This window comes from Pararge aegeria, chromosome Z (assembly GCF_905163445.1).
Source record: "Pararge aegeria chromosome Z, ilParAegt1.1, whole genome shotgun sequence".
Classification (NCBI taxonomy): Eukaryota; Metazoa; Arthropoda; class Insecta; order Lepidoptera; family Nymphalidae; genus Pararge; species Pararge aegeria.
The window spans coordinates 10,331,648-10,354,569 of NC_053208.1; the positions used below are offsets into that span (position 1 = coordinate 10,331,648).

The 22,922-nt window shown below is 34.8% G+C and overlaps 1 protein-coding gene across 5 annotated transcripts in view; it reads left to right on the forward strand.

Moving 5' to 3' along the window:
* Positions 1 to 22,922, forward strand: part of LOC120636466 (potassium channel subfamily T member 2) — an 82,668-nt gene that overhangs the window by 49,400 nt on the left and 10,346 nt on the right. For 4 of the 5 annotated variants that reach the window (XM_039907950.1, XM_039907953.1, XM_039907952.1 and 1 more), the window contains exons 2-15: positions 10,819 to 10,898; positions 11,262 to 11,361; positions 13,356 to 13,554; positions 13,887 to 13,961; positions 14,329 to 14,412; positions 14,490 to 14,584; positions 15,854 to 16,037; positions 16,755 to 16,982; positions 17,404 to 17,561; positions 18,192 to 18,389; positions 19,104 to 19,253; positions 19,329 to 19,741; positions 21,334 to 21,486; positions 21,784 to 21,937. In XM_039907950.1, the coding sequence (XP_039763884.1) occupies positions 10,819 to 10,898; positions 11,262 to 11,361; positions 13,356 to 13,554; positions 13,887 to 13,961; positions 14,329 to 14,412; positions 14,490 to 14,584; positions 15,854 to 16,037; positions 16,755 to 16,982; positions 17,404 to 17,561; positions 18,192 to 18,389; positions 19,104 to 19,253; positions 19,329 to 19,741; positions 21,334 to 21,486; positions 21,784 to 21,937 (2,271 nt within the window). The remainder of the gene's footprint in view (positions 1 to 10,818; positions 10,899 to 11,261; positions 11,362 to 13,355; positions 13,555 to 13,886; positions 13,962 to 14,328; positions 14,413 to 14,489; positions 14,585 to 15,853; positions 16,038 to 16,754; positions 16,983 to 17,403; positions 17,562 to 18,191; positions 18,390 to 19,103; positions 19,254 to 19,328; positions 19,742 to 21,333; positions 21,487 to 21,783; positions 21,938 to 22,922) is intronic. The other variant, XM_039907951.1, reaches the window with a different exon arrangement.

The window sequence follows — 22,922 nt, forward strand, 5'->3', positions numbered from 1 at the left end:
GCTTGGCGACAATCAGCCCTGATGAAGAGCAATAATGTTGTCTAGGTTGGTTACATTAATTTTCAAGAAAGCGCCTACAGGAATTAAAACACAGAAACAGTTGTACGGTGGAAAGAAATTAACATGGATTATTAAAACCCTCGACGATCAAACGCTATTTAGACAAGCGAAAACCTTGTTTCTTTATAGGCCATAAGCACAGGCGCGGGTTAAAGCTAGTATTAATAAATTATTTCCGAAGATCCCAGTGCTGTCCTTTTGCTCCTGATGTCAGGTCCTGGGGGAGCTGCCATACAGTGCTCGTCTCAACGTATTAAAATGTTACTGTATACTCAAATTTTCACAAACTGTGGTGTATCGTTTTAATGAAAATAATATGTGAAACAGTTACACGTGTTTGTATGCATGTTCTAATTTAAAATCATTGTTAAATTGTAATATTGAAGTAGAGTTTAGTGGTACTAAACTACTAACCGACCGTTTCAAAAAGGCGAAAGTTTTCAATTTGGTGCGTTTTTTTTTAATTCTAAAGAACGTCAGCCCTTGAACATTCAACAATGGTATTTTAAAAGGGAGTACAATGCCGATTGAGTATTACCGTATTCATAAATTTAAAAAAACCACTGGCCTGGGAATTATACTTTTAAAGAAACAACTGTATCAAGTTTTCTAAAAAAAATTACGCGTTCAATGAGATTAACTGTGTTGCAATTTAAAGTTAAATGGGTTTACCATGTAAAAAAGCTGTCAGCCGTCAACGTATTTGAACAAATTAATTAGGTCAATTAGGGAGCCGTTGGAGGCAAGCGGCCCAGGACCGTGCATTGTGGAACTCCCTACAAAAGACCTATGTCCAGCAGTGGACGTAGATGAATTAGGTCAATAGTATTGAAAAATTTAGGCAATCAGTTTTTGTCTTCTTGGTTTATTTATTGGGTCGTCAATTACCCTGAAGCTGTTTCCTATACCCATAACTTGTCAATAACTTACGCACGCTGTACATCTTAAAAGATGCACGAGAACACAAAATTTTCGAAACTAAAAAATATTCGCCTTCTAGAGTCGCTGGTAACTAAAAATAATTATCGTTAATCATGTCGTTTCTTAACTTTAATAACAACAGTGTCTCATTATTATTATATTATAAAGTTTATTTAAGTTGGATCAAAACTCTAGATATTTTGAAATAAATTTTAAATGGCAATAAAGCTTAAGCTTTCTTGAAAGGCAGTTAAAAGCCTCTAAAGCGAGAGTAACTTTATACCAACCGCTGGGAAACGTAATACATCAGTCGTCAAAGCTTTTAAGTTATAGTCTAAACTAGCTTTCGTCCGGGACTTCGTTTGACTATTCGGATCGGCAATCGTTTTTTTTTGCAGTGCAGGTAAAAACACTAATAAAAAAAGAATAAAAAGTAAACTACCTTTGAATAAGAAGATCGAAACTGCAACGTTTCCTACTAGATGATGACGCTATAAGACTGATGTGAAAGGCATATAATAATTTCAGCATCGACGGTAGGAGCCGTAGCTTAATTGGAGAAAGCGCTCAGGCCGCGATTGCCAGAGAGTCGCAGGTTCAAATCCTGTCGGTTCCGAAAATTTTTATATGCATTTTAAATTACTAAAAATTTAATTTAAATAAACTGTTTGAAAATAAAATAGGCGATGGAGACCTTAAGGGAGCGGCTCGTCTTTTGTTCTCAAGTGACACTATTGCCCCTGATACACCGGAGACTCTGGAAGCATTGCGCTCAAAACATTCATCCCCATCTCCTAATTTATCCTTCCCGGACGCACCGTTAAGCACTTTATATTTTCAGGCCACTACAAACGACGTGCTGGGAGCTCTGACGGCTTTCAGAAGTGGCTCCGCCGCGGGACTTGATGGTTTGTCTCCACACACTCCATAAAGATATAGTTTGTGGTACAAACGTGGATGCGGATGGAGCCCTCCTGAAATCCATCACTAATCTGGTGAATCTGATGCTATCTGGACTATATGGCGCAAATTTATGTGCCTTAAGGAAAAAAAGATGGTGGTATCCGTCCCATAGCAGTAGGTTCAACAATCCGTCGCATCGTTTCCAAAATTTGCTGTAAAAAAATTCTACCTTCTATTTCATCAAATTTTGACCCAATACAGTAAGGTTTCGGAGTTAAGGGGGGGTGTGAAGCAGCTGTACATGCTACTCGTACGTTTCTCCTTAACTCCCAGGAGGAAGTGCTTCTGAAAATTGACGTTAAAAATGCTTTCAACTCTGTGGATCGCGGAGTCCTCCTCTCAGAAGTTGTAAATAAATTACCACAGTTGTTACCATATTTAGCACAGTGTTACCAGAATCCTTCGAGGCTAGTTTATAAAAACAACGTTTTGAGCTCCGCTGTCGGCTGCCAGCAGGGTGATGCCCTTGGTTCCGCATCCCCATTTTTAGTCTAGCTATGCATCCTATAATTTGAACTTTAAATTCAAAATTTAATATCATGTTATTTAGATGATAGGACCTTAGGTGGCAAAGTGAACACAGTTTTGGATGATCTTAAGAGTATCATATCAAAATTTTAACTTATTGGCTTACAGCTTAACTTTGATAAATGTGGAATATTTATTCCAAATTCATTTTCGGATGAATCGAAACTGCACATTTTAGAACAATTTAATAACTTGGCTCCCGGCATCAAAGTTCACTTCGTCTCCTAGGGGCACCTATACTGAAAACGTCAGTCCCACAGTTTATTGACGATTTAATTTCCAAATTTAGCAACACTTCCGATCGTCTATTCGAAATTAATCCACATATGGCTCTAACCATTATTCGCTTTTGTTTATTTGTTCAAAAATTTACGTATTTTCTTAGATGCTCACCTCTTTGGAATTTCATTTTTTAATGGAAAAATTGGATACTTTTATAAAAAATATTCTTGTTAATATTTTAAATTGTCCCATAAGTAATCAGGCATGGACCCAGGCCTCACTTCCGATAGGGTATGGTCTTGGAATTCGCAAAATTTCGAGTGTTTCGCTGCCAGCTTTTCTTTCCTCTGTGTACAGTACACATACTCTTTTTCAAAAAATTATATCCAATTCTTTGGGTTTCATAGAAGTGTCATACTTGGCAGAGGCAAGAAATAGTTGGTCTGCTCTTAGTCCCAGTATTATGCCGGTTTCTTTTTCTTCACAGAGACGGTGGGACGACATTATTTGCAAAAAACCTTTGACACACTTTTAGACCAAATGCCATCTAAAAGAGACCGTGCTCGTCTTCTCGCTATCTCTGCTAAGGAATCCGGCTACTGGCTACATGCTCTCCCTTCAGCTAACCTGGGCACTATGTTAGACCACACCACTCTGTCAGTGGTGATTGGTCTTAGGCTTGGCGCCTCTATAATTCAGCCTCATCGATGCCACTGCGGTTAAAGCGTTGACACCTACGGTCACCATGGACTCTCCTGTTCAAGAAGCACTGGTCGCTTCTCTCGCCATAGCACCATCTCAGTTTGTATATTTAATATTATTATCTCATGTAAGGTTTTTTTAGGATAGATGTGGATGGGTCATAGTTACCAAATAAAGAAATATTATTATTATAAAGGTACCTTACAAATCGGAAATTTGTTCGGCTCCTTTATGTAAAGCAAAATTATTTCTTGGTCTCTCAGATATTTGGTATTAAGGTGTCTTAGTTTTTTAATCACATTTTGATTCCTTGTGCATTTCAGTGATATGCAAAATGTGTTAACTATTTTGAGAACATTAATTTGTGTCATGTCTACAGGATCTTGATATTGGGCAAAGCAGCTGATATAGATACTATATTTATATTAAAGAAGAATTATTAGAACAGTATACAAACTTAGATCACGCAAATCCCTCCATGAATAATTTAAAGAAATAGGTATACTTCAGTATGTTAACAAAACATTAGTCTTTATAAAAAAAAAAGTAGATACAAACAATCAACCTACCATAGACGGACATAAATTGGTGATATCAGCATATCGTCTGAGAAAATATTCGTCGTTCGCCAAACCGGACCTGAGCCACGTGGAGTCTACCCTTTAAATACGTAGAAACTGCTAGACTGGTATATTTTAGTTACTTTCACAGCATTATGTCATATGGAATTTTACAATGCTGCTGATATTAGCACTATTTTCGTGCTGCAGAAGAGGGCTGTTCGTTTACAAAATGGGTCCGAGAGAGACATTGAGAGATAAATTTAAAGATTTTAAAAAACAGTTGACAGTGTATAGTCATACATATTTGAAAATTTAATGTACTTTCATAAAAACATTTCTAAATTTAAGAAAAAATGTGACTGCAATAATTTAAACATTAGAAGTAAGAATAAACTTACAGTGCAATATACTAGGTTACATAAAATTCATAATTCGTTTAAAGGAAATTGCATACAATTCTACAATAAACTACCAATTGACATCTTGGAGATGTCTCTTAAAAAGTTCAAAGTTTGTATTAAACGTAAGCTTATAGAAAAGTCCTATTATAGTATAAAGGACTACGTAAACGATAAAAAAGCTTGGGTGTAAATTATTGCTCTAACCAGGTTGCTCTTCTAATAATTTAAAATGACATTGTGAGATGGTGATAACAAAAAAAAAAAAAACACCCGGCTAAGTTTGTTGTGGGCTTCTTCTTAGACCAGGACGCGTTTGGAACCCTCGTAGCTTTAGTTTTAAGTTTACGAATGTGGTTATCGCCATCATCTCACTACCGTGTAATTCTTATGTACGCATCAAAAGTGCCACCTTTGGGCCTACTTGAATAAAGATATTTTTGACTTTGACTTTAAATCCTCTTTCATATAAAATAAGGGACTGGTGCCAACCGAAAGGACACTAGGGTTTTACAATACCAACATCATCGGTTATGTAAGTAATTGCGCCTTGTTTTGAATGTCGAAGCGAATTAGTGTTCATGGCACTACACGCGTTGCGCCGTTCCATCTCACAAGTGACACTACCGGCCTAAATACCCGAACCTCTGGTCGCAATCAACAGCTGAACGAGGGCCTCTTCAGATGTTTCTCGAACCTCTTATTAGGCTATTGATCGAGATATCTATAAGTGTTGAATCCTCATTACATTATTTAGACTGCTATTTCAATACTTTAAATAGAAAATATCCTATAAAAAATCTTAGAAATCTCCTTGGTAAAGCTTTAAAATACGAATCAACTACCAATGCGATTTCGGAAGGAAGAATCCTTTAACGATTACTAGTCTTCGTTAGTGATTGGAGCTGAGACTGATGGATATAAAGTTATATTTATCAGTAATTCTTTTGTAATTCTTAAAAATCCTAAAAATAAAATAAAAAACACTTTTAAAAATGTATAAAAAAAAACATCCACCCTCTGCTTGCGGGGCTTTTGAATGCCCAAGCAACCGGCGGTCAGGGCTCCAAAGTGAGGAACCTCCTCACAATACGCGCCGTTTCAAGGACTACTGCTTTCTGTATCCGACCCTTGATCCAGCAACCAAGCGAAAGCTTCTTAAGTTGTTGGTCGAAGCTTTTCGCGAGAAGACCATTGACTGAAACGACGATCGGAACAATAACGCTCGACTCAATATTCCACATGGCGGTAATCTCGTTATCCTCGTTATATTAGTACTAGTGTGCTGTACTAGTGTGCTGCTGTTATAGGTAAGCAGTACACGGCGTCCCGTAATTAAAACAAGCGAAGCCGCGGGGCACATTTAGTAAAATTTATACGTATACCTAGCCATTATTGAGGACTATAAATACCAATTTGATGAGATAAATTTTCACTCCGTTTTCTCTTGTGGATAAACATGAAACGAATCAGATTAAGTCATCTTTATCTCGTCATCATTTCAAATACATTCCATACGAGTACATGGCTACATCTCTTGATTAAAAATGCACTATAACCTTAGAGACGTTTGACGTAACATGGTCCCGCAATCAGGTAAATGCAGTTCAGCTGTACAAATTCTATTTAACATATTTTCCCCTTATTAATTAAACACAACTTTTTATTTTTTGCTTAAAAAGTCCCAATAGATACAGAAATAGTGCCGCAATTAACTGATTTACTCCAGCTGTACGTAGGTAGTTTGCATAGGTACAAAGTGTAGTGAATGACGATTGCTCTAAGCGATACACGGTACTTTAGCAAATGGAAAAATACGCAGTTGAATTCATCTAGTCTTGCATATAGCCGGGGAGCTGATATTGAATTTGGGAAAGTTACTTAGAAAAGTTAAAATAATACTTAGTATCTTATTTTGCGACAGTTTAAACCAAGGATTGAGGATATCGCGGCCAGTTATCATATTTCAAAAACTCCAAAATGGTTCGAATGATTGTTTTTTTGGTCAGTTCGCCTAAATACTGAGTTGGTACAAACTAACAGACAGTAAAAAAAATAAAATACCGCCAAAAGAAAACTAAATAATGTAGACTAGTCACTTTTCGTACTAGAATTGACACTTCGAATAGATTTCAATTGATGTTCGTTAATTCTTAAAATCGATTCTATTTTACGTTCTATGGAGTTGACAGGAGTCATCTAGTACTTTCATATACTTAGAACGGCTGTTAACTGGTAAAAACCGCTTGCGGCAAGCTCCACGTCTACATACTTCATTAAAATATACCGAGAGCGGACGAGCAATTCCGAGGGGGTGGTTGACAATATCAGAAGAACACATCATCGTACCTGTATGAGTCTTTTGCGGCATTGCGGCCAATCACAAGAATATTAATCGAATTTATTAGTAAGATTGCACACGACTTGACGACGCCGATCGTCACGATTGGTAAAAGATGGTGCGCAAACTTGAAGCCTTAGAGGACGTAATTTTTTGAACAGTTTTTAGGTTTGTCGAGTTTATATAGACATAAAATAAATCAAATTAAATATGGAGCAATATATAAATTTATCACACTTCATAACTTCTTCTGAGATAAAGTTTTTTTTTATTAAATAAGGTTATGTCACTCTTAAAATGTCTTCCCTATCGAAATAAAATCCCGCATTAGAAGAAAAGAACTATTTGAACCTCCGGAATTGAATTCTGGATAGGGATGTTGAATAATCATTTATTTGATCAGACCATTAGTCACGATACCTATTGATTTTAAACTCGAGCGACTCTTACGTCCCTATTCCTACCTACCTACCTAGCTAACCTATAGTTTTTTGAAACTGAATACATTTATTAGGTACAAAAATCCAACTTATATCTATACATTTTATAGTTGTTTTTTAATTGATATTACACTAAGTCAGTTTTTTTGTCAAAAAAAATTTCCACGCTTTTCAGAAGTAGCTTTGCAATTAATTTAACTTGTACCTATAAAATATATTAATAAACCTATCCATGTTAATCAATTAGGAAACCAAAGGACTACAAAGATATAGAGAAACATGTGAAAGACGGAGGACCCTTATGGCCCCCAAAACTAAGAGTTTAGGTGCCTTGGGACCTTTTAACAAAAGATGGCCGTAAACATACTTACTCATACACACATTTATTTATTTTACTAACCATATCTTCTTCTTGGTACACTGACTGAGAAATAGACAACGACAGTTTAAATCTCGGTCAAAGAAGATTTTACATACAGATAATTTTACGCACAGAAGTACCTTATATAACGTTGGTTAGCTCTAGAGGATTTTTCGAAAGTCCTCCCTAAGGGGACGACACGTGGGGTGAAAAGGGGTGGAAGATAGCTTGTAAATAATAAAGTTGTGATTACGTCATGCACCTTATATATATAGTACTAGTTGACCCGCGCAACATCGTATACGCCAAATCGGTTATTTCCGGTTCCAATTGTAATTATAAACGCGCAAAATCTTTAAAATCCTGAAACCCGTTTGCAGCGCCACCTAAAGGGTCACCTAAAGTTTTATTTCATTAAAAAAAAAAACAAAAAAAAAAAATTATACCTAGAGCCCGATGGCAGCTGTGACTTCAAATTCCTAAATATCCAGGGACCCACTCAAACGAAATATCATCTTAAATAAACCTAGAATCTGATTGCATCTTCTGGGTCAAATTGTAATAAAAAACTATTCTTTATTGGTATATATCTCAAGTTATAGGACCTAATCTGAGCAAAATATCATAAAATTCGATTAAGTAACAAAAGTAGAAAACGTTGCAGGAAGTCAAAACTCATATGCAGAAGGTTTAGCAAGAAAATTTCTATAAATTTTTATTTGGTCCTTGCGTTGAAGGCAATATATACATAAGCCTTAAGTGAGGGATTTTCTGAAGAGTTCGATTCTTGATAAAACTAATAAAATTCATCATATCTACACAATATTAAAGAGTCAGTACAATCTTTCCAGAAATCGTAAAAACGTATCCTGTGTCCTACCTCGAAATATGATCTCAAACCATTGCAAGTTTCAATAAAATTCATCTAGTAGTTCAGACGCGGTCAATATACCGACATACTGACAGTTACACAGATAGACAGACAGAGACACGAAAAGTTTTGGGTTGACTAACACGTTTAAAATATAAGTATTAGGTCTAATCTGCTATTAGCAGGTTAGTCGCTGTCATCTTAGTCTGCATCATCACTTACCACCAAGCGAAAGCGCAGTCAAGGGTTACAATAAAAAAAAATTACCTGATACAATATTTCCAAAAAAAATCTTTTTGTTACAATCGATCAAGATACGAAAGCGACCGTTATCGGTCTAAAATGGACATAATCTTACAGCTCCTGCTCGAAGTTAGCCTTATATCGTCCTGTTTTCGGGAGGGAATAATGTAAGTTGAATATCGCCATATCAGAAATTTAAATGTGATCGAACAAACGTAACGTATGCCTAAATACAAAAACAATTAACAAAATTAACTAAGGCGCAAAGGTTATGCTCGACTCCTACTGATTAAAACCCACGGTGTTTCTGCTCACCGAGTGATTGACGGAGCGACTCCGACGACTAATGTCAGCCGAGACAAAACCACCTAGGGCACTTCGTGCCCGTGTTACGCTACTACAACTATCACTCTTTAATTACCGACATTGTCACTTTTAATTATTGATTAAAGTATTTTATCTTTTTATGTTATTGGGACTTCGTTACGTTCGACGGGTTCAAAGTTCAATTTTGCATATTTACATAAACTGTTGTTAAATATAAATAATATGAATAATATTTTTGTTTTTTTTCAGTAGATGCTCTCTTTAACTAACTTAGCTAACCGTTCAAGTTTTGAAAACATAATTGAAGATATTTTTATTGAAGTTTCTCCACCTCCGAAAATAAGCGCGGAGTAGGTTTATTAGTTCATGTCTTATTTCTTGAACTACAGATCAGTCTGATAAACCTAGATAAACTACTTAACCCTTCCAAATTTCTTATAAAACACCTGTCACTATCTTAAACTTGTAAAACCCCAGTAAGTTACATCATGTTACGGGTTAAGCCGGCAGATGTGTGATCGGGAAAAACTTATAAGAAGCTCTAGGGATGAGATGTAGTTTTCACGTCGGAGTACGTGTGCATAAATGACATGGGTCGATCGCTAACGGTCCGGCCCTCTCAATTCATTCCGAATTCGACCTTTAGTCGCATACACAATGTCGAGGCAAAATTTCTTTCACCCAAACGTAATACATTTGTAGTATATTCTAGCTGAACTTGTGAATTCACAACTCAAGTTCTTTTATAATACCTATTCATAAAATTAGATGATTATTTCTTGTAGTTACTTATGGTAGTTACTTGGCTATATATAATTATTTGTAAGTTTTAAAATATAACAAGCTAATAATGGAATGAATGATTTCTGATGATGATGGTAAATACCGCAATATAAGTAAAGAGTCAGAGTTTGTAAAACAAAGGTAAATAATAATCAAAGACTTCTGTAATTTTCTTTATCACTTGAGATTCGTTGATATAACATACGCAAAAGTCAGACTAGAAAGCACAAACTGATTCGCGAAATAGGTGTAAAAAGAAAAAATTAATAAGGTGTGGTTGCTCGGATGAAACTAAAGCCGATATTATTAAATTGTGATCCCGAATGAGTTTTTCCCTAAAATAGAGGCTATAATCTATTTTTATTATTTTCTTTTGGACACCGTAGAAAATTGTGGTGTGGAAAATAAATAAACTAACGCAATGTAGCACATACTTATGGTGTGATAAGTAAATGGAGGATCATAAGTTATTTTAGTAAAGGATTATTGGTGATCTAATCTGATTATGGCTGCAAAAGAGAAATGAAAAAAACAAAGGACCTTTATACATTTGCCAACCAATTTTGCTACATTTTAAACATCTAAAAGGAATCTTCTAAACTTAAGCTCTAACATAGTAAAACCTGGAACTTACATACAATACCTTCATTTCCAAATTCTTATTCTTCCCTTACGGTTTTCTGAAAAATAAAAACTGTATATCTGCTATCTGCCTGTGAAAGTCCCGAGCAATTCATTTTAGCCGTTCCAATAGTTAGCCCGGACAAGACTGACGGACACATTTCGATATTATGAAAAATCAAACAAACTCCTCACGTGCACTTTGTCGAGAGAAAAAAAGACAAGTATAAGGCGAAATAGAACCCTGGTAAAACGACACTCCGTGATGGCCAGAGACATAAGACAGAGCTTAGGTTTGCTAGCTAGCCAAATTTTATTGAGCCACTTTCTAACGCTATAAGCGTTACCATGTATGACTTTTTATCTCTTTGAGTGTATACTTTTAATTACTGCCAAAACATTATTATAGGTACTTCATCTACGTAAATATATTATATCGAAAATTTTGGAAATATTTTTGAATTATTGTTACAGAGTCCGTGTGGAGTACTATGTGAACGAGAACACTTTCAAAGAAAGACTGCAATTGTATTTTATAAAGAACCAACGTTCAAGTGAGTATTTTATGCTAGTGATATAAAGTTTTATAAAATCCTGTACTAGGTATCTACATGTTTTTTTGTATAAACATCAAATTTTTACTTACGCTTAGTCGTTTAGAATTCGGGAATGGGTGTTTTTACATTGAAGTAATTTCAAAATACATTTTTGTGATTAACGGAAGCAATGATTCATTCATTTAAATTTCAACTACAGTTATCGTTGTAATCTAGTTTGATTCTGGTTTATTTATCCCATTTAGTCCGACTTAAAACGGATTGCATTGATTAGCAATCACTGGTAAAATTACGTAATACGTTGATACTTGTATTTTTATGTTGACCTACTTATAGCATGATATTAATCAATTGTTTCAGGTTTACGCATTAGGATAGTTAATCTATTTTTCAAGATTCTAGCCTGTGTCCTTTATATATTTCGTGTGTGTGCCGATGGGGATCCCATTTCTGCGACCTGGTGAGTAAACAATAACTTTTAATACACTCAACAACTTTACTTTCGCACGAAAAGAAAGCCAATTGTCCCGTATATTTAACTATCTACTATTTATAATCTAAGTTGTACATATTCCAGATGTCAATAAAGCCATAAACCCGAAATTAAGACAATTATATGTTTTTTTTTTATTAATTAAAAAAAGCTAGAATAAGAATTTTCAATGTTATTAAAAAACAGTTCATTACTTTTAATATGTATTGAATCGCAACAACAGTAATTTAATTAACCTTCTGCACCTGGTGATGAAAGAATATCTAATGTAATAAATAATGTTAGAATACTCCAAATACGAGTTGTATGACACGAATTTCTCCACTTCCAGTGTGATTGATGATTTTTACGTCAGAGAAACAAAGTTTTATTCAGGCATATTACGTGTGTTTCTCTGTCATAAAAAATCACAGACATTATTTCTAAACGACGCTCCTTAAGGCACTCACATTTCACTCCGATATCGGAGCACCCACAAGATAATTGCTTCAGAAATGTGTCTGGTTGTCAATTAGGCTTGATGTTCATTGTTCATGGACTTTCGCAGAGTGACCTTTATTTCTTTTTCTTTTTTGAAAATACTACCATTTGAATTTTAAAATGCTGCAAGTTGTGGAAAAACTCAATTCGAAATAAGTACCTCAATCTCACCGAAATAATTTGTCGAGGTAAACAACAAAACGTTTGTTGCATTGCTGTTCAATTAATTCTGTTTTATTGTGACCTGATAACGTGTAAATCATGGAAAAGATTTTGAGGTTCTGCTGGAGATTAGGCAAAGGCGGTCTCGGAAATTTCAGGGCAAATCACAATTTTAAAGCTAACGAAGACGTGGGCCACAGCAAAATAAAATTATTAAAACTAGGAACGTTGAAGCTGGCAACAAATTTCAATTTTAAAGCAGTACATTCATAAGTTACTTTATCCAATTTTACAATTTATTAAATCTCCTATTAATGTCTTTAAATCAGCAACTGCAGAATTTTGTGCCGACTTCGAGTCAGCAGAATCGGCCTTTCGAACCAGTGGTAGAGTCACCAAGCTAACGACTTGTTTCTAAAGAGGTTAGCTTAGAGCGAGGCCTACTTGAAATTAATGATTTGTGAATTTTGAAATTTGACGTTTGATTGCGATACTGGAGAGAAATGCTAGAAACAACTTCCAAGAAAAGTCTAAGAAATTTATTAATTTTTGCTAAGTAAAAAATTGCTTAAAGTTATTTTTAATATAATCAAGCTTATCGAGCGAAAAGTGGGCTTTTTCGTAGGTTTTTTTTTTAACTTATGGCTTTTTATTTACTGTTCTTTCCGACCAGACACTTAACCAAAGATTATGTAGGCCTTTTTTTTAAATGTATCAAAATGATTAATTAAACGGTTATCTAGAATTAAAAATCCTCTAAAACAGTTTCCTTAAAAATAGCTAATTAAGTATTACGAATTACCGATGAAACTAAACTGAACTCTAAATACTCTAATCAGCGGTCATTCGTGAAACATTATGACCGTTGGTTCTCTTTGCAAATCTATTAAATACTCTGCGGATCTCTCATTTTCACTCATACAGATTTTTACTCATCGCCTAGAGCTTAGGCCAGGTCATCTTGGAATTAGTGTGACATGTAATAATTTCTGCACATGCATCCACAGTAAGACGGTCGGTCATACAACATGTACATTACGATTCGATAGAGCGACGAGCTGTTATTTCCGAGTCATTATGTTGGTCGTCGTCTTTAATTTACTAACTAATGTATCCTGCATAATTATACTACCTTTGAAGACTAATCAGGCAGTTTAATAAATCAATATATTTAATTATAACGAAGAAGGTTTTTTGCAAGTCATAAAAGTCGACTTATAACCTTGAATGTCTATTTCATGAATTCTTTGTTAAATACATGATAACTCTTTTTGTGTCGTGGGTCAGTAACGTTTTTAAATTGCACTTATTAATTTCAGTTATGGGTGTAAACCAGGTAATAAGACTGAGTTTGAATATTCGGCGAATCTAACTGAAGAGGAGTTTCAAGAGCATCCGATCATCAACTGGGATGGCATAGTATGGGTAAATCGACCGCTTTACCTTTGGGGAGTGCAAGCGGTCTTGGCTATGATTTCATTATCAGAAGCAATATTGCTTGTTTACTTAGGATACAAGGTAAGACACTTTCTTTGGTCATGATTTCTTAGAAGAAATAGACGACTTTTTTATTTGTATGGGAAATAACCTTTCCAGAAAGTAATTATGATTTGAAAAAGTTATATACATGAATTAATACATGAAGAAAGGCATTTTTAGTTAATATACTTACTGGTACAGGCACTTTTTTTTATTTGGAGGAAATATCTAACCGTAAAGTCATTAAAGGTAAGGTGTTTATATATAATAATTATTATATATATATATATATATATATATATAAAAAAAAAACTATCTAAGAAATGATAACGAGTAGAAACAATCTAATTTTTATATCTGTTTATCACAAGGGCAACATCTGGCAACAGGTCCTGTCGTTCCACTTCATATTGGAGATGGTGAACACCGTACCATTTGCACTAACGGTTAGAATTTTAATAACATTATTCTTTTCACAAGTAGCCTTGTGCTTAGGGCTTCGGCTCCCTTTCGGGGGGATCAAGTTCGAATCCCAGCACGCACCTCTAACTTTCAAAATTGTGTGCGTTTTAAGCAATTGAAATATCACTGCCTTCGATGGTAAGGATACCTGCATGCCGGAAAGGTCTCCATAATGTTCTCAAAGATGTGTGGAGTCCACCAATCCGTACTGGGCCAGCGTGGTGGACTACGGCCTTAACCCCTTCTCATTGTGGGAGGAGACCCGTGCTCTGTAGTGGGCCGGTAATGAGTTGATATGATGATGATGAACATAGATCCTTCCTAATGACGTTTACTGCATTTCCATTTCAGGTACCATTTGCACCACTGCGTAACTTGTTCATACCGGTTTTCTTAAACTGTTGGCTTGCGAAGAGATCACTTGAAAATATGTTTGTAAGTATCAAACAAATAAACGAAAGATATTAAACAACATTGATACTAACGCTAATCTACAACGTCGTTGTTTCCAGAACGATTTACACCGTGCAATGCAGAAGTCTCAGTCAGCTTTATCCCAACAATTAATGATTCTTTGCGTAACCCTACTATGCCTAGTATTTACCAGGTAAGAACAAATTTTAAGTAACAATTTAAGTAACACGTTTTGTCGTTATGAATACGGGTAATTCCTAATTTCCAAAAATTTATTTTTTAAGGCAAAAAAACAACCTCGATCTAAATTAAATAACTGATAAAAGTTTTTACAACATTCCTGGTCAGTTGTTTTTTTTTAAACATAAAATGAATAAATTTAATTGCAAAAATAGAGGATTTACTGCGTATTTACTCAATTATGTTGTTGTATTAGCATTTACAAATACCGACACACGAGCACAACCATATATATACATGCACACACCCACACAAATAAAGATAACAAGATAAACTGATGACTTATTTATTTTATCACTTATTCAATATTTAGGAGCGAAGGTAGATGAAGCCTGTTATACCACAGGGTTACCTAAATTAGGCAGCAGACATCAAGAGCCATACTATACATAGAATGATTAAACGTAATCATGTTGCCACCATAAATCATCTTTATATTTTTTATATATTATGTATATATAAGACAAATTGAGGACAATCGCCTTTTTTGCAAGGTGGTTACGGATATAGGGGAGACGAATTTGCTACCTTAATAACAATCAGTTTACTTGTTAAGTAAACGACAAGCTCTGCCGAGCCTTTCACCTTTATTGGATTTAGAAATTCATCTTCTCAGAGCGGTGCTCATTCAATTTAAAGCCTTTTAAGGTTTTATCAACCCCTCAGAGCCCTTTAAATATGAAAAATGTATTTATTATTAAAGCTAATTAAATATTTTAGTCCTCAGCATTATCCATATTCCATCAAGGCTGGACACAGGCTTCCTCTCTGATAGGAGATAGTATTCTAGAACTTAGATCTGCAACGCTACTCTTAATCCTGGTTTGACTAAGAACATTATCATCACATGTTAGAGCATTCTTATCTCATTATGAGAGAACTTTTTTGCAATTCACTCGTGAGCAATGTATATATCTATAATCGTTTTAAGAATACAACAGTAAAACTTATAATGTAGTTTTAATACATGTGATTCTCTTAATTATCTGTTAAAATCCTTTTTTTACACGTGTATTGCCGAAACTGATGCCACCACCGTACCACGTACTCGAACTCGCTAGATGTTCCTTAAATTACTTAGTCGATGGCTCAATAATTTCCGTAAGAATGCTTATATTTTATGCAATACTATTTACGAGTACCAATGAATACTACACTTTGTACGCTTTGTTTCCCAGATTAAGGCGAAAAAAAGTTAACGTGTACACAATTGTTTTTTCAGCGTATGTGGTATCCAACATTTTCAACGTGCTGGCCATCGCCACCTGAATTTGTTTCAAGCAACATACTTCGTCGTTGTCACCTTCTCAACAGTGGGCTATGGCGACTTCGTACCCGATATTTGGCCTTCACAACTTTTCATGGTTATAATGATTGGAGTTGCCTTGGTGGTCTTACCTACACAGGTATGAATAATTAAATATATTAAAATAAACTTTGGATCTACTCAACCGAACTTGAAAATTATTTCACCAATGGATAACTACATTTAGTGTGAGTGCCATAAGCTATATATAAATCTTAAAAATGAAAAGGCTTTCGTGTAAGTCAAATTTGCAAACTAAGTCTGAAAAAAGGAGCGAACGACAACCTATCTTACGAACACTACCTTAACGATGAGAGATACTCCTATATGATTGAGCTCTACAGAAAAGTTTTAGAGCTTGTTTATGACTACAAAGAAGTCACCGATAGCATATGGCTAACTTTACTATTTTAAGTCATAAAAATTAGTTTTATATTTTAAAAAAATATTTCAAATTCTTTTCTACCCCTGTGAGCTGAAAGTGTACAATTTTCAAAATATATTGCATCGAAATTCATTTGAAATTTAAAAAAAAAAATTAATGTCTAAGATCTAAAATCTAAGAAGCATGGGAAGCAATACTCGTTAGGGGCTCTATAAAGTTAAAATTACGGATAAAAACAAAATTAAAGAAACCAAAATACAACTACGATATAATAACTATGAGATAAAAACTTAAATACTCCACTGAAGATACTACCAAATATATATTTACTATAAATATTTAAATTTTTCATCATTTAAATTAGACTTTCCAATAGAAGTACGAAATTCTTCTGTGGCATCAATCATTTAATAATCTAATTTCATGTTATAGTTTGAGCAACTAGCGTTTACGTGGATGGAAAGGCAGAAGTTGGGTGGATCGTACTCATCTCACCGTGCCCAGTCGGAGAAACATGTTGTAGTTTGCTCGACAACTCTTCACGCTGATACTATTATGGATTTTTTAAACGAGTTCTATGCTCATCCACTGTTGCAAGATTATTACGTGGTTTTATTGTCACCAATGGAACTGGATACTACGATGAGAATGATTTTACAGGTGAATACTTTACCCTAACTTAAACCTAAGTTACGACATTAGCTTTAGTTAGCTTTAGGAAGCTGCAAAAGCTTCCTAAAAGTCTTAAAAACCTACCATCAATTCGTTAAACGTAAGTTTCTCTTTTCAATTAACATTAAACTAAAATAAAAAGATCTTTACGTACTGTGTAACTTATAACACCGCAATCCTTAGAAATAGCAGAAAAAATAAAAATAGTCGAGGATTAAAGACTTTAGACCAGTTAAGATAATATTTTATAGATATCTAAGGCATAATGAAGTCTCTGGGGTTAGATTGTCTGTCAGTGTTAGAAATAGGGTATTATGTGCGTGCGTGTATCTGAAATAAATGATACAGTAGTACTCTTTTTCTTACTCTAAATGTCTCAATTTACAAAGAAATGTGTTTGCAATTACAGGTTCCTATTTGGGCTCAACGAGTAATATACATCCAAGGTTCTTGCCTTAAAGACACCGATCTGATTCGAGCTAGAATGAACGAGGCTGAAGCATGCTTTATACTTGCCGCGAGGAATTATGCTGACAAAACAGCTGCAGATGAGCATACAATCCTAAGGTAAGATAATTTTCCGCCACCTAAAAATTAAATATTGGAATTTTTCACATTAAGCGGACATGATAAGAAATTATACTGATATTAGTATTATTAGGGCCAATTTCACTTATAGTCTAGTAGATATGAAATTTTAATGTGTTTATATCTAAAATATATAGTTAGAAAAGATGCCGAGACTGAAAAGAAGACTATCGAGTATTTTGTGAAAACACTGGGGCCCTTCGGGGGTCTTCATTGGGACCTATTCTGTTCTTTGTTTACGTTAATGACGCCTTACTTTCCTAACGACAATCGAGATAGTTTTGTTTCCTGATCATACATAACGAACGTGAAACAACTCTTTATTGTACAATATTTTATAATATTGAGGTTAGTAATTTAGCTCACAAAAAAAAGTAAGGTTTTCACGTTATAAATGTTAAAATGTACAACTTCATAGGAAATTTATAACCGTTAGATTCTAAAGTTCACGGAATCACATTTAAATAATTTTATGAACAGACTTTGTTATGATGGATAAGGAAAAGAGCCTTTGACGTTGTTAGTTTTTTTTTACTCTTATGGCATACGTTTCATTGAAACCACCTGGTGAGTATTATTTTAATGCGTTTTTACTTAAACTACTTTCAGGTCGTGGGCTGTTAAAGATTTTGCTCCTGTTGTGCCTCAATACGTTCAGATTTTCCGCCCGGAAAACAAATTACACGTGAAATTTGCAGAATTCGTTGTATGTGAGGATGAGTTCAAGTATGCGCTGCTCGCAAATAACTGTACCTGCCCTGGGGCTTCTACCCTTGTTACTCTCCTGCTACATACAAGCCGTGGCCAGTTAGTACATTAGCATTTGTTTTAGCTAAACATATTAGAAATCGGAGGACGTTGGGGACCAAAGCTACTATATCGCACAACGGAAAGCACAGCATTGACCTTTATTAGGTGCACCGACTATATATATGAACTTTGAATTAATAAGTTATAATGAGTCACAGAGACTCACGCAATAAAAACTAGCGAAGAACATAAAGTAACAACCATCATTGATTTCCAAAGATGATTGTTTAATTTTTTACTTATCATTGGATTCCAAATAATTATTTAACATTTCAGTACCTACAGGCATTCATTACTTACTTAACAGAATGTATAGAAAATAGTTAATCAAATATATGCGTGGCTGAAACGTACCTAATGTAAAAAAGCAACTAAGGAAAAATATAGCTTTCATCTCGTTTTCTTTTAATGCAGGATGTTTCTTTTCAAAGAAGATTTAAGATCATGACACGATTAAAGTAACGTTATTTTAAAATTGAAATCTATTGATTTAATAGCTCTCAAACATCATAGTTTTGTGAAATATTTTCAGATTCGTAACATGCTGTCGCTGATTTGGCTAGATCGGAGGCAAACAATTGGCGACGCGAAGAGGCCTGTTACGCCATTAGCATATCACGGCATGCAACCAAGTTACTACCCTAATGCAATCTCTGAGCATTCGACCTATAGCTAAAATGCTTATCTAATTTATTATTTCGTACTTTTAAGGGAAGGGCAACAATCGCCAGAAGAATGGCATCGTCTCTACGGAAAATGTTCCGGGAATGAAATTTACCACATTGTCCTTGGTGATAGTCGGTTTTTTGGTGAATACGAAGGGAAAAGCTTTACCTATGCTAGTTTTCATTCACACCGAAAGTACGTAAACAGCTTATCATTTACTACATTTTTTCTACTACATATTAGATTCTACTGTAATACTTTCCGTTTTAGGTACGGTGTAGCTCTAGTGGGTGTTCGCCCAGCTGAACTTCCCGAATTTTATGAAGAGACTATTCTCTTAAATCCAGGACCTCGACACATCATGAAAAGCAGCGACACGTGTTATTACATGAGCATCACGAAAGAAGAAAATTCCGCTTTCGTAGTTTCTGATAAACAAACGGAGAGCAAAGCTAATGCCATACCTAAAGATCAAACTGCGTGTAGTCTTCTCTCTAACGAGAAGAAAACCGGAGACGCAGAAGACGGCACGGGACAGCAGAAAAAACCAGACGGTAGTAATGTGGCTCACTACGACCTCCCACAAGTGATTCTACAAGCTCCCGCGACTTCCACACCAAAAGCATCGCCATCACGCATCAACGCTAATACCGTATCATCCGCTAATTTAACTGTTGCTGGCTGTGAGTGTCACAGTTGGATTACTGCCTAAAGTAGATCGGTTATGATCGCCTCTCTTTCTTTAAAACCTTATGCTGGCAATCATTTGGTCTACTTTTTTTCTTTTTGCTTAAGTTGCTCGATGTCTGCAAAATTATTTTTTCACTTAATTAATAGAATTCCAATTGGCAGTATAGGACAGAGAGCAGCTCACTCCTTTTCATAGGAGTTTGGTTAACTTAAATCAAGTTGAAACGTACGGCTTGCAATCAGCCGAAAAAACATTTCCTTTTCTTTTAGATCCATCTATTTAATGTTTTATTTTGTAATTAATTAATATATTATTTAACTTATAAATATTACTAGTACACAATTAAGCAGAGAGATTATTTATGCATGCTAATGGGTGCCGTCTTTTAAAAGGAGTTTATTTTGTTTGGCTGGCATCAAAATAAAATACATCACGAGTACCTTAAAGTTAATACTAAAATCGAATAATCGAGAGCAAGTAAAATTCTTTGATGTGTCAGACGACACTTTTTTATTAGATATTAAAATATTATTGAAGTTATCAAGGGTTTTTAAGTAGGGATTTCTTAATTACAGAATATTTATTTTTTTAAAGCGAAACAACCAATTAGGTACGAATTAAATAAATTCATGGAGCAGAGCGACCGCTGCGCTGCTTCATGAATTCCTTATCTACAATGAAATGCTTAGTGACAAATTTCAATGATCACGCTGCCTATCACCATGTGACCGAACGTGCCTACCGACCAGTGCAACCTGCACCTGATTGAATAAATCGAGGCACAAGGCTTTCTTTAAAAATGACAATTAAAAAGGCCAAGAATAGAGCAGAGTAAAACACTGAAAAAAAAATATTTTTCATTGCCTGTTAATATTTTTTATGCATTGCTAAATATGTATATAGCTCATGCCAAGTAGTTTTCATGTTACGAGATTAGATTTTATTTGTGATAAAATCATTATGATTTTTAAGTTGTTCTCGGGACATTTACAAAGTGTCTATTTATACATTATCCAATATATTATAATTCTCTCATAACATATATAAATAATTCATAATATTTCATTGATTTCGTGTTAGATAGTCGAAATCCAGCTTGAGAAAAGTAGTGTATTCTTAGCAAATTTTAATCAATCGATGCCCTCCCGTAGTGCTCATGGCCACTGTTGTAATTATTGTTTTTATTTTGGTGGGAGCGTACAGTCGCTGTATGCACATAATCAAAATTTACTCTGTTTATCTGAACTAGTGTAGCATACGTAACAATTACCTAGATTCCAGATGTTTCCAGGAAAAATAATAGCATCGTCATTGTTAGGTAAAAACAATAATTATATAATATTATATTATTTGTTCTGTATCAGAGATCTTAAATCTATGTTGAGTGATGTGTTCTTGTAAATTGGTGTTAAGTGCGATGATGCTTCAATATATTTCGATTACAATTAATTACTTTTAAAAATGAATTTAAATAGTTGGACACTAAAACGTTTTATACCTACCGGCGTTAACTTCAAATAACATTTTCAATAGTATTATATGTTAGGTCAGAATGTTTTCTAAATATCTATCTACATTTTCCAGACAAAATAGAAGGTGTGTCAACACCAGGATCTGATTCTCGTGCCTGCTTGAAGGACTCGCCAGCCACTGACAGTGCTACGGACAGTCATCTTTTGCTCCCGCGGCCAGATAATACCAATTTCCTTAGCCCAGATTTCTTAAGCTGCCGGCGAGGTTTGTTGTCTTCATATCTTTACTAACTGAAACTAAAGAACGCTGCAATATGTTTATAGATTCACATTTAGTTTAGACACTAATTTGTTAATGGTTTTTGAATACATTTTGGATGTCAATCTGGTGATTCGATTGAACGGCAAAACAAAAGTTATCACAGGGTGCGCTTATCGTTTCCACCCTGTGTAAATTTCTTTGAGTTTTTCACGCGTCTGCGCCGTATTTGGAGTGTACCACAAACGTCAGGTCATTAAATTCAATCTTGTGATAGCGCGAGTTATTGAACAAATCTTATAGGTAGCAGACGGCCTTCCATTCTTCCCGTACCAGACATGGTGACGAGTAGCCTGAACATAGCTTCCGACAACCAAGATGAAGAGGTGGAAGCGGACGAAAGCGAGGACGAGCTTGATGATGACGTGCCCTGGCGTTCTCCCTCTGAGAAGATAGCGTAAGACAACCTCACAGCCCAAATCGCCATTCCTGCGATCATGCAAGCACGCATCTTTTTTTTTGTCACTCTGCTGCATTTCCAATTATAAAAGTAGGTACTTAGATTATTTTTGGAATACTATTTTTTCTATGATACTAGATTCACATTCCGTAAACGGAAATATGTTTGACGTCATCTTGATAAGCTCAAATTGCAAATCAGAGAATGAAGTTTGAAGTTCCGTTAGAAATATCTCGAACTATATTATATGAAACTGCTGAGGAGAGGTGAATATCCCGCCCTCATTCTCTTTTTATTTCGATGCTAAACAAAATGTACGCCTTGTCAACATTTTCGTGTCAACATTCCTATTACAAGAACGTTTAAGAAATGTGGATCCAAAAAGATATTAGCAAAACTTAAATGATGACTTGTATTCTGAAATACTATCAATAAAATAACAGATTTATTAAAATCTTACTGATATGTGTGTATACTATGGATTATGTAAAATATTAAGTTTTGTTAGTTTTTTTTCATTTTGTCCAAATAGTTATTATAATTTTTTTAGAGGCACGTCTTTTCGTCTTTCCAATTTTATTTCTTATTGTTTTAGCCTGTACTGGTACATTCAAACGTGTAGATAGACCGACCGGGTTGAAGCAGCATGCACCCTGCACAAAGTACGTTATGTATCTTGTAAGTGTTCTGTTGCATAAAACGAAATGATTGCTTTGCTCATAGCTCACATTTGCATCCGTTTTTTGGTTTTGAAACACTTAGAAGATCAGATGTTCCAAAAATAGAATTCAAAAGCAACGATTTTATACATAACGTTTTTATAGATAACGTTGCATTTGTACAGAGAACTCTAGTTCTAAAACTATATTAAATAAACATGATTATGAAAGCTAAATTGATTATCTTACAATATTCGATTATTATGAATATAGATTAATATGTTATATTTACTTGATGTGTATATTTTTATAAATAGTCACAG